This window comes from Phodopus roborovskii, unplaced genomic scaffold (assembly GCF_943737965.1).
Source record: "Phodopus roborovskii unplaced genomic scaffold, PHOROB, whole genome shotgun sequence".
Lineage (NCBI taxonomy): Eukaryota > Metazoa > Chordata > Mammalia > Rodentia > Cricetidae > Phodopus > Phodopus roborovskii.
In genome coordinates, this window is record NW_026126443.1 from 1,535,536 (window position 1) to 1,547,187 (window position 11,652).

Here is an 11,652-nt window from a genome sequence, read left to right on the forward strand (position 1 = left end):
CTTGCCGTTTTATAGACTAATTAATACCAAAAAAATAGTGTTATCTGTAATAGATAAGTTTAAAATAAACCAACAGATCATCCATATACCCCCCCAAACCTTGGCACGCAAAGAAAAGGAACAGGCTGAAATAGGGTTTGGAGGTTGTGAGCTTAACATCTTTGTGATGACATTTTAATATTAATATGCCATATTCCAACACTATTTTGATCTTTCAGCAATCTGTCACAAGGTAGTTGAATGGCTGAAGAATATATTACGAATTGAGAAGAAATAACTCAAATAAAACATATACTAAAATAGATTTCTAAGAATAAAGGAGTAGGGATGAAGAACCAGGTGTGAATTGTGAGAGGGAAGTGGAAGGACTATGCATATTCAACTCCTGTACTCCAGAGATGTTATGTAAACCTGTTCAAGGTCAACAGCAAGTTGGAAATAGAGCTGAGAAGAAACTAGATCTCAGATTCCCTGACACACAAGAAAGATCTCAGTGCTGTTTGCTTGTTGTGTTGTTGTGCTGCCAGGAATTGCATGCTGTCTTGGATCTGGTTAGCCAGATGGGGCATTGCTGTCATTTCATTCACTAATGCTGAGAGTTGGGCAGGAACCTCAAAACATGGGGAGAGGTTGCATTTTACTTTTTCTTTATCCTACAGGGTAGTGACTTGTTGCTGGAGATTCTCAGTCCCAAATAAACACATGAATGCTATTTTAATTATTAAACTGTTGGCCGATGGCTAGGGCTTCTTATTGGCTAGCTCTGTCTTAATTATTAACCCATTTCTATAAATATGTTTTTCCACATGGTCTTATCTTACCGGAAAAGGGTTTGGGCCTATTACTTCGTCACTACATGGTGTCTCTCCCTGCCTACCTTTCCAGGAATTCTCCTCATCTCCTAGCCCCGCCTATCTTTCTGCTTCTATTGGCCAAACAGTGTTTTAGTCATCAACCAACAAGAGGAACATATATACAGAAGGACATCCCCATTCAATGGGTCTTTGCTTTCTTAGATGTAAAAGGAAGCTATTGGCCCTGAGCCCCCCTGGATACCTCTTTAGCTCCCTTCCCCTTTCCTCCTGCACAAAGGTGAAAGGCAGAGCAAGTGCTTTCATTGCTAATGGTTGAACAGCTCTGGGTAAAGCCACAGGTCTTTTCCCAATTGACCATTCTCTTTGTCTTTGAAGGAACTAACTTCTATGACCCCCTCCCTTTTATACAGCAACTATATAAAAGAAAATGGGCTACACAATGTAAAGCACACATGGATTTTTTTATGTTTGTCTGACAATGGTATAAAAGTCTTTATAGAAGTTCAGGTCTTGTGGCTTAAGATGGGGCATCTTTTAAGATATCTTCAGAAAATATTTAGTAACCAAAATACAGTATGAACAGTGGTATTATAATCTGGACATGTGTATGAGACAATTTGGGCCTATGAAAAAAAACATAGAGGTAGCTGAGGGAAGGCTACTAGGCTTCCTAGGCTTCTGTCTATGAAGAGAATTTCAGAACTTTGAGGTTTTGGGGAAATGAGGTGTTCAGTTTCACATGCTGGTATACCATGCCTGTGGAGTATCCATTTATGCTGTTCAAGATAACCGATTTGACAACTCATGGGAGATACAAATAAAAGTAGTAGGCTTGAGAATAATTTCATCTCTAGCATATCCCCTCTAGCGTCCATATGGTAATCCCTCTACCCTCTAGGCCTTCTGCGTCCATCATTTTCTGTAATTGACCTCCTGTATTGCCGGTGTTCCTCTCTTGCTTCATCATATTGACAAAACTGCAGTCCAGTTCATTCCAGCTTCCACTGGGCTATGTAGTGGAGCATGGCTGCAGTCACTCCTCTCCTCAGAGTGCTGTCAGCATTTCCTCTCTGTGCCTCAGCTGCCCCTGGTCTTGTTCCCAGGTGAACTGAGTAAACTAGCAGTATGAAGAGGTCTTCCACAGGCTGTCACTGCTGCCCAAGTGGTCTTCTTTCTTCCATATCACAACAAACGGTCTTCTTTCTTCCATATCACAACAAACGGTCTTCTTTCTTCCATATCACAATGTAAATGGGAGTACTTTTTCTCTTCCACGAAGAAACCCATCACATTCCTTTCTTTCACAGAAGAACTTGAGTTGTCTGTGGTCTGTCTCAAGTTGTCATTTCTAGTCTCTCTTGAACTCATTCCAGGAAGCTTTTGTTTGCAGCTTCCTACAGAGCCTGTTCTTATGGCTGAACTCAGTGGTCAAGTCTTCGTATTAAATTCACATTCAAGTGGTTGATAGCATTTCCTAGGTATCTTGTGTTATTCTCTTGGCTTCTAAGGTGAAACTCCCTTGTTTTTCTCCTGCCTCAGAGGACAGTCTACTCTTGGTTGCTTTCCCCTTTGCCCTCTGACCTCACCATGTGGTAGTGCACCTTGATTCAATCTTGTGCTGTTTCTAAGTGACTGAATCCAGTTTTTGGGTCTTTTGTAGATGTCATCTATTTTACATAAATCCCAGTCCTTTCTCTTGAATCTGAGGTTCTTGTCTGTGATTTCTTTACATTTCCAGTGGATATCTGGCTCAGCCTCAGCTGGGCTAAACCTGATCTGTACCCCACTCCCCGGATCCACTTACAACTTTTCCTATCCCAATGGAAGCCAACTCTGCCTCTTCATTTTTTCAGAGTACCACAGAATTTGTCTCTCCATCTCATGTTCCTCATCTTATTAGTTTGGCAGTCCTCTAAGCTATTTTATTTCAGAATATATCTTGACCAGAATTTCATGCAGTACCATCTTATTAGTTTGGTAGTCCTCTAAGCTATTCTATTTCAGAATATATCTTGACCAGAATTTCATGCAGTACCATCCTCAGTCCAGGCATCACACCCTCACATAAGCATGGATGCACATGTGCTCTCAAGCATGCCTGCCTGCATGCGTGAGTCATCTCTCTCTCTCTCTCTCTCTCTCTCTCTCTCTCTCTCTCTCTCTCTCTCTCTCTCTCTCACACACACACACACACACACTTTTAACCATAACCCTTTAGTTTACTTATGCCTTTGGACTTCCACTAGAGGATGAGCTCTTTAAAAAAAAAAATGCTGCTTTTTAAATATTTGTATATGTATGTGTGTGGAAATGCAGGCATGCATAGCTATGGCCTGCATGTAGAAGTCAGAGGACCATCTCCAATCTCCTATCTGTATCTTTTATTTCTTTTGAGACAAGATAGACCAGATTAGCTTACCTGCAACTTCTGGAGATTTTTCTGTCTCTGCCTCCCATACCCTCATGGGATCCCTGAAAAAATACAGTTTACTGTGTCTGGCTTTACATTTCTTCTGCAGAACTGAACTCAGCTCCTCACATTTGCATGGCAAGTGCTTTACCCCTTGACCTATCTCCACAGCCTGGGATTCTGCCCCTTTGTTGTCCTCTTTCCCTGAATGGGAAGCTGTAGTACCTGAGACCTGACAGTTACCCAGTAAATGTGCTCAGTGGATGAGTAGATGAATCAGTGTGTGAAGCCATGGGAGTGAATGAACTACTGGTGGGGCTGGATGGCAACTTAGAATTCCATCCTCTAGGTGCTAGGAGAGTGTGAAAGTCACTTGTGGAAAGTAATATCCAGGGGGATGATGTGGATGCTATGTGGTCTAAAGGTCCTTTTTGATATTCTGATTTTAATCTGTGAATTAAGCTGGACTGTCTAAGAGCAGCATATCTAGGCTATTGTTACAGCTCTCTGTGGAGCTGTTTTGATTTTACTGAGCTTTGACTTTGAGCCATTAGCCTACCATGAAGGACATTGTTTTAAAAGTCCCATGGGTCTTCATTATAATATTGGATTTACTGCTGCTGTGTTGGTGAGAATGATATTCTCTCTATTAGAAGTTGCCCTCTTTACATGAGGACCATGAAGGGAAGTTCCCTTGAGTTTCATAACGGTAGTAACTGCTCCTTTGAAATTACTTGTTTGATTTTATTTTATGGAGATTGCTTTTTTGTGTCAGTATTCTTTCCCTCTCCTTTGTACCTCCCTCTCGTTCCTCTTTTCTCTCCTCCTCTCCTTCCTCTTCCTTTCCCCAGCCCCTCCCCTTCTCCCTCTCTAGCTCTCCTTTCCAACCCAATGGTTTTAATGCAGTACTACCACAATCATTTTGAACACATTTTTGAAATCCCATGCCCTTTACACTTTGATCCCAAATCTTCCTATTGACCCAAGCACCAGGAACCAGGACTCTATTTTCTGTCTCTATAGATCATTTATTCTAGACATTTCTTATTCTTTCTTGAGTCAAGGTCTTATGAATCCCAGGCTGGTTTTAAGGTCACTATGTAGCAGAGGCTGGCCTTGACCCCTGACTCTATCTTCTGAGTGCTGGGAAGACAGCTGTGTTCCACTGTGCCTGGTATAGGAGGTTCTGGGAATCCAATTCAGGGCTGTGTGAATGTTAGCCAAGTGCCCTCAGCCCTGTTCTGCACATTCCATGTAGTTGCGATGATACAGTATGGTCTTCCGTGTCTGGCTTCCTCATGGGGAGAAAGTTGTTTCTAAGCCTCACCAGTATTTTAGCTATCTATCTGCACTTGGTTCCTCCCTGTTGGTAAAGAGCAGTCTGCTGTGAGGATTGGATCACATGTTTTGACTGTTTCAAGTGATGCTGCCCTAAGCACTGGTGCTTTTGTGTGGACACATGCTTTGATTTACTTGGAATGCTTAAGAGTGGAATTAATAGATCAAATGCTGACTGTTTAACGTCTCAAAGACTACAAGTCTGTTTTCCAAGCATCTTTACCGTTTTTCATCCTCTGCAAGACCTCCACTAGCACTAGTAGTCTCCTCCTTTCTGATTCAGGCAGCACTGTGGGTGTGGTCATAGCCCACTGTGTATGCTTGTTTTTGAGACAGGGTCTTATGTTTCACAGGTAGCTCTTGACCTTAAAACCCTCTGTCTCAGCTTCCTGAATGCTGGAATTTCAGGATTTCATATTTGACTATCTTTTTGGCCAACTGTATGTCTTCTCTAGAAAATGGAGTTCAGATCCTTTGCCCTTTCTTAGTGTTTTTTTTTTTAAGGATGTATGTTTTAAATTATATTTTCTTTAGTTATTTTAAAAACAGTTATTGTGTGTGTGCATGTGGGAGTGACTGTGGAGGTCAGCAGACCTTGTGGGAGGGAGTCAGTTCTTGCATCCACCTTGAGAAGCAAGGCCTCTCATTCCTGCAGCTGCTGTGCTGTGTATCCCAGGCTAGCTTCAGGACAGTCTGTCTCCACTGCCTGTTTCCTCTTCTCCCTGGGTTACAGATGTTACAGATGTTAACCATGCTTTTGGCAGTTTCCCAGGGGTCAAACCTGGGTTGTAAGGCTGGTGTAGCTATAGCTGGTGATCTGTCTCCTCAGCTACTTATTTTCTACATGTTCTGAGTAAAAGCCTCTTGTCAAATATATACTTTGTAATTGTTATTTTCCTTTGTGTAGGCTGTCTTTTCACTTTCTTGATAATACCCTCAACTGTGAAAATCTTAGGTTTGATTTAGCCCAGTGCTTCATTGTTGCTGAATGTACATTTTTTGTTTTGGTGTTATGTCTAAGAATTATTGGCTAATCTGCAGTCTGGGGTCCTGGAACCTTGTATGTTTGTTTTTCTAAGAGCTTTCTCTGTAGCTATAGCTCCCACGTTCAGACCTGTGACTGGTTGTCTTACTTTTCTTTGCACTCCCATGAAAAGCACCACGACTGAAAGAAAGCAACTTTCGGATTTATCCCACTTTAGGCATCTAAATATCATAGTCCCTCACTGAGGGAAACTAGGCAGAAACCCAGAGGCAGGAACTAAAGCACAAGCCATGGGGAACATGGCTTCTGCTACCATTCTTATATCTCCCAGACCCACCTGCCAAGGCATGGTACTGCCCATGATGGGCAGAGCCTCCCACATCAATCAAGGATTTAAAACAAACAAATAAACAAACAGGCCAGTCTAATGGAGGCATTCAAATTGTGGGACAATAGTGAATACACACACTCATGCCCAGTGAGTTCACAACAGTGCTCCTACATGTCATATGCTTTACTCATGGCTGCCAGTCCAAGTCTTGCTTATTTGTACATTTCACTTCTGTCAGCTTTAAATAGGGATTGTCTGTTAAATATCCCAAGTGTTCCCTCTCAGATTATTGTCCCCAGCTGGTGGTGGTGTCTTTGTATTTACCTTTAGTTGGTATTAGAAAAGTTCTAAGATTGGCATCCACTTGGCTGTTTTACTCTATTTGTGTAATAACTCATTTTCATCTCCCCTGCATATTAAGTGTTTATGCTGTTACTAAGAAATGTCTTGAATATAATTTGGTGCTATGTCCATAGAATTATGAATGTTTCTTCTCCTTAATTCAGTAATCTTATTCCCAGGTATCTATCCTAAAGAATAAGTGGAAAAGTACACATTCATTAGATTCTTTTTTCTTATTTATAAGTGTGAAACTTGGGAATAACTGATGTGTCTCAGAATGGGAAATGGATTAGTTAGTTCATAGACGATTGTGATTCTAGTTCAAAAGGCACTGATAAGGACAATTTAGTAACTTCAAAATTGAGGTGATAAGTATAGATGATGGAATCACCACTCAAAACAGAAATGTAAAAATATGGCTTCCTTCCCCATGGTAGTGAAGTGATTTTTCTACTCCTGTGTAAGTTGTGTTGTTCCTTTTTAAAACCTGACAGTTTTTAAGATTTTGTAATTTCTTCCAGGCTTGTAGTATACAAGCTCTCCTTCTGGGATGTGCAAGCAGGAAAATCAAGAGTTTTAGGTTTGCTTAGGGTACATGCTGAGACCTTGTCTCAAAAAATACTTCTCATGTGTCTGTGGTATGTTCAGTCATAAATGAGACATCTGTATGACACCCATTTACCCAAGACTCAGGGATCATTGTGGATAAGAGGGTGGACATATATGAGAGTCAGAGGTTGCTGAAGATGGGTGAAAAATGGCAGGCCCATTGCACTTGTCAATTCATAGCATCTCTGGTTACCTGCACAAGACCTGTACAAGATCAGTCCAGTCAACATTCTAGTATAAACAGTGGATGGCCAATGGAGCTGCCACCCCAACTGAGCACTGTTTACTTCGATGGCTGCTAGGAGAGGGAGAGTCAATTTTCTTTAGGGGTATATGGTCCATGGTAAATTGATCATGTTCTAGTGGATGGTCTCACACCCATGTGTATATGGGCAGCGCGAATTGAATCCAGTGGGCTATTAATAAAAAACAAGGAAAAAAATGAACATGACGTTGAGAGGAGGTGGGGGTAGATCTATGAGAGTAGGATGAACATGATCAAACCACACCATATGCACATTAAAGATGTAATTCTCATAGGGATTATTTCTTCCCCCTTGCAGATGTGAATCTGGTTACACTGGACAGCACTGTGAAAAGACGGACTTCAGTATTCTCTATGTAGTGCCAAGCAGGCAGAAGCTCACACATGTTCTTATCGCAGCCATTATTGGAGCTGTACAGATCGCCATTATAGTAGCAATCGTCATGTGCATAACAAGGTAGGTAATGACTGTAGAATGCCGACTTTAAACTATGCACAGGAAGTTGTAAATCAAAGAGAACCCTTAAAAACATATGCCCTGTGCGAGGGGCTGGCTGTAAGCTGGCCAATCCATCAGGTGCAGTTCCAATGTCTGGTCTACTGGACAAAATTTCTATGTGGGTCTGACTTCTCCCTGTCTTGCTTCTTTAGAATATGTTTAGGAATTCATTCCCAGAGCTAGGGACATATCTGGTTTATAAGTAGAGAAGGTGTGAGAACAATCCATGAAATCAAGGAGGGTAGGGATCTTAGAACTGTATACTAGGACCACTAAATTCAGGGACAGTGGTTGTAGCAGTTTCTGGAATACATTCAAGGAAGGGCCGTACAGCTTTGCTTTAAGTCTTGCAGAATTATGTTTTATGGTCTGAAGATATATCTATATCTACGTATATGTATAATCTGTAGTAAGTGTAGTAAGAAAACAACCATCAGCTTTAAAGATGACTTCTGATCACATCATTCAATCAACATTACTTCCTATTCCTCATATCAGTATTAAGTAAAAGGTTTTAAAATGCTGTGTTAAAAATAAAGGCACAGGGGCCAAGATGGCCCATTGGGTAAAGACTTGCCACCAAACTTGATTGTCTGAGTTTGATCCCTAGAACCCACATGGTAGAAGGAGAGAATCAATTCCTCAAAGTTTCTTCTGATACACACACACACACACACACACACACACACACACACACACGTTAAAAAAAGGCATTTATTACATGTTAAAAGACTTATTTGCAGTGCAATTGACAGTAAATGGGTGTTCTTCAAACTGAATAGAAATGTGTCAGACCAAACTAGAACTTAAAAAGCCAGAGCAGAGTGCCCTGCCCTCCCATCTCCAGTCTGAACCTCTTCCTCGCCTTTTCCTACCTCCTTTAAGTTTTGGTTCTCATGTTACATGAGCATTCTCTTTGTATTCTCCTGCTTTTGTGGGGACAGAGAGTCATAGCATACAAGTAGGTATTGACAAACTGATTGGATACACAGGCCTTCTGTGCAAGGCCTGGAAAAAGACCTGCAAGTAGTCCTAGCACACCCTGGAGCCAAAATGATAAATCTGGAAACGTTGGAAACATGCTCACTGAGTAGCTAGTGTTTTTTGTGAAGTTTAGGCACTAAAGTCAGTATGCTTTATTCCACAGAACAGATGATCTGCCTTTAGGCAAGGCTACTGAGCATAAAATTGGGCCGTAGATCAAAGTAGGGACATAATGGCATAACAAACAATGACAACAGGAAAAAAAGATGGGGGGAAATATTTAACAGCCTAGTAGCTGTGGCCATTTAATACAGGCTCAGAGGTTAAATACTTTGCCTGTGGCCATTCAGCTAGCAAAGGGGGTTGGATTCAGTGCTGCATGATTCTTCAGTCATTCCTCTTTCAATTGAACCATCTAGAGGGAGGGCTGTGCTGAGTCCTGTTGGGAATAGGTTAGCCAGATATGACTGCTGTGTGGGGGCAGGAACCAAACTTGCTTTTGTCGAGGTTTCGTGTGTTTGAACCATATTAAAGGTCATGTGCTTGGACTGGGGAAGATGTGTGATAAGGAGAGACCATTTAGGGCATTAATAAAGGAATGGACACCATGGTAGGGAGAAGAGTAACACTGTCCTGACATTTGTTCCAAGGAAGGGACACATTTACTGTAATATAAGGAACACACTCCCAAATGGCTTGCCGACTTGTATGTGGAATATTGTGATTACATTCTTGGACCACACCACTGAATTTTTAAGACATGCCTCTCCTGTGTAGTCCATTAAGGGGCAGCTATTCATCCACAGTGGCTGTTGCTTGTGAGGAATCTTCCTTTATAAATGGATGTTCCTACTGGCCCACTTATCTGTGAGTCGTGTTTTCTTCTTTTATGCTTGGAATCTTCTTTTATGTTTTTAGACTCCTAGAATGACAGATTGGCAGGGACTTTGAACATGCCTCAGCCAGACTTTTTACTGAATAGAAGAAAAAACCTTGGTCCCAGGAACTTGGAACTCCTCCCGGTCATGGTGGGTTAGTGGTAGTTAAAGCCAGTTGATCAGCCTGTCAGCCAACTCCTTCATTTATGAAGTGGATATGATCCCAGCCCTGTCTACATCAGGCTATTTTTATAAGGATTAGTGAGAGAAAATCCTTTGAAAACCGTCAGAAATGTTGTCATTAAGGCTTTTAAGTTAAGTTGAAACAGTCCTCTTTGAAACTGAATAAAAGCATGCTCTAATGAAACTGAACATTAGAGCAAAGGAACTCATCCCCAGACACTGTTTCCACCAAGGGGCATTGGATTTGCACACAGTTACCGCTACCACCATAGGATCCAAACTCAAAATGACCAGCATTCATCTAAGTACCTTTACTCTGCATGATATATTCTGTCTGGGGATTCATTCCGTATTAGGGTCACATTTACTGTAATATCACAGCAGAGTCCAGGGATCTCTCACGCGCCATTCTGTGGCATGCTGCAGCTGGGTATACGCCAGCTGCTTTTGAATCTTTTCCTTGAGTTAGAGAACTTCTGTGCACTCTGCCTAAGATTATCAACCCGGTGCTACTCGGTCTCCAGCTAAGCTTTTCTTGTTTGGGGCTATGATAACTCCCCGGGTCAGCACTTTTTTCTACCATCACAGCAATCTGTTACCGGAACTGAGCAGCCGCCAGGCCAGAGAGGCAGACGTCCTTCTCAGACATGTGTATCAGCAGTGCAGGCTCTGTTCCTAACTCAAGAGTGTGATCCCTCCCAACTCCCTGCTATTTAGCAAAGGACAAACAGCCATTATGTCTGTCCTCGTCTTGCCTTGAGTTAAACAGCGTCTTGTTTCGTTTCCTAACTAGGTGTAGTGTGTGCGCTCTGTGTTACTTTGACATAGTTTAAACATCCTTAACTAAATGACTTTTTTCCTCTCCTTTCTGTATTTTCATGGAACAGAAAATGCCCCAAGAACAATAGAGGACGCCGACAGAAGCAAAACTTAGGTCATTTTACTTCAGACACTTCATCCAGAATGGTTTGAACTCCTGACTTTTATATGCACACTGACCATGTGATGTACATTTATTATGTCTTTTTTTAAAGAACGGAAATATTTATTTCAGAGGCCTTATTTTTGGACATTTTTAGTGTAGTACTGTTGGCTCGTATTTAGAATATTTAGCTACTGCAGTTTTGGACTGTTTAGTAGTCTCTGTTTATGTTTTTAAATACAGAAATTGATTTCACGAATTTGTACCACATGGTAATACTAAGAATTGTTCTTTACCCACGGAATGTAATATTTTTGCAAAGACGGATGGACCCACTTCACAGTGGCTATAGTCATACTTTTCCCCCCAGTGACCACAGCAAATGGCAAAGCATGAACTAAAAGGAAAGATGTTTACAGATTACTTTTCTTACAAAAATAAAAATCTAGAAGACACTGTGTTTAAATAGATATTTAACTGTTTTTGAGATTTAGTACCTGATTTTTTTAGACATTGCCCCTATTGCATGAGTTGCAAAGCTGTGTGTGTGTTAGATGTAACATATTTATAAGTTGTATGGACTGGAATTGACACTTTCTCTCTTTGAAGACATAATTCTAATAATTTGAAATGATACCTGGGAATTAATGATGGAACAGATCATTGAAAATACATTGTCAAGATATGCTATTTAATGAGCAGATTGGGATAAAACCTACATGTCAGTTAAACTACTTTAATACACATTCATTTTTAAACATGGTATTTGTTTTAATATAAATATACAAATTGTATCAGTGTTTGTGAATACAATGCAGAAATAATTGTTAATGATTGGTGCTCTGAAAGTGAGCTTAAAATGACCTAAGACCTCTAATTCAAATTTGTCCTGTAGTAGCTCTATTAATAGATTGTTGGTGTTTAAAGGTCTGAAATGTGAGTAGAATGTATCAAGGTGTTTAATGTGTAGTTTGGCTAGTCAAAATTATGCATGTAGAATTTAAAGACTATGTTCAAACTTAAATATTAATTTTAATAATTTGATTTGGAAAAGCATGTTATAATATAATGTTTTCACTATATGGTCTGTT

The 11,652-nt window shown here is 40.7% G+C and overlaps 2 protein-coding genes across 5 annotated transcripts in view; one reads left to right on the forward strand and one right to left on the reverse strand.

Annotated features, from left to right (window-relative positions):
- Nucleotides 1-11,641, forward strand: part of Tmeff1 (transmembrane protein with EGF like and two follistatin like domains 1) — an 80,978-nt gene extending 69,337 nt beyond the window's left edge. For all 4 annotated transcript variants that reach the window (XM_051187783.1, XM_051187779.1, XM_051187782.1 and 1 more), the window contains exons 9-10: nucleotides 7,394-7,552; nucleotides 10,527-11,641. In XM_051187783.1, the coding sequence (XP_051043740.1) occupies nucleotides 7,394-7,552; nucleotides 10,527-10,611 (244 nt within the window). In that variant the 3' untranslated portion in view covers nucleotides 10,612-11,641. The remainder of the gene's footprint in view (nucleotides 1-7,393; nucleotides 7,553-10,526) is intronic.
- Nucleotides 1-11,652, reverse strand: part of LOC127224676 (bile acid-CoA:amino acid N-acyltransferase) — a 1,166,658-nt gene that overhangs the window by 476,974 nt on the left and 678,032 nt on the right. The gene's annotated exons all lie outside the window — the stretch shown is intronic.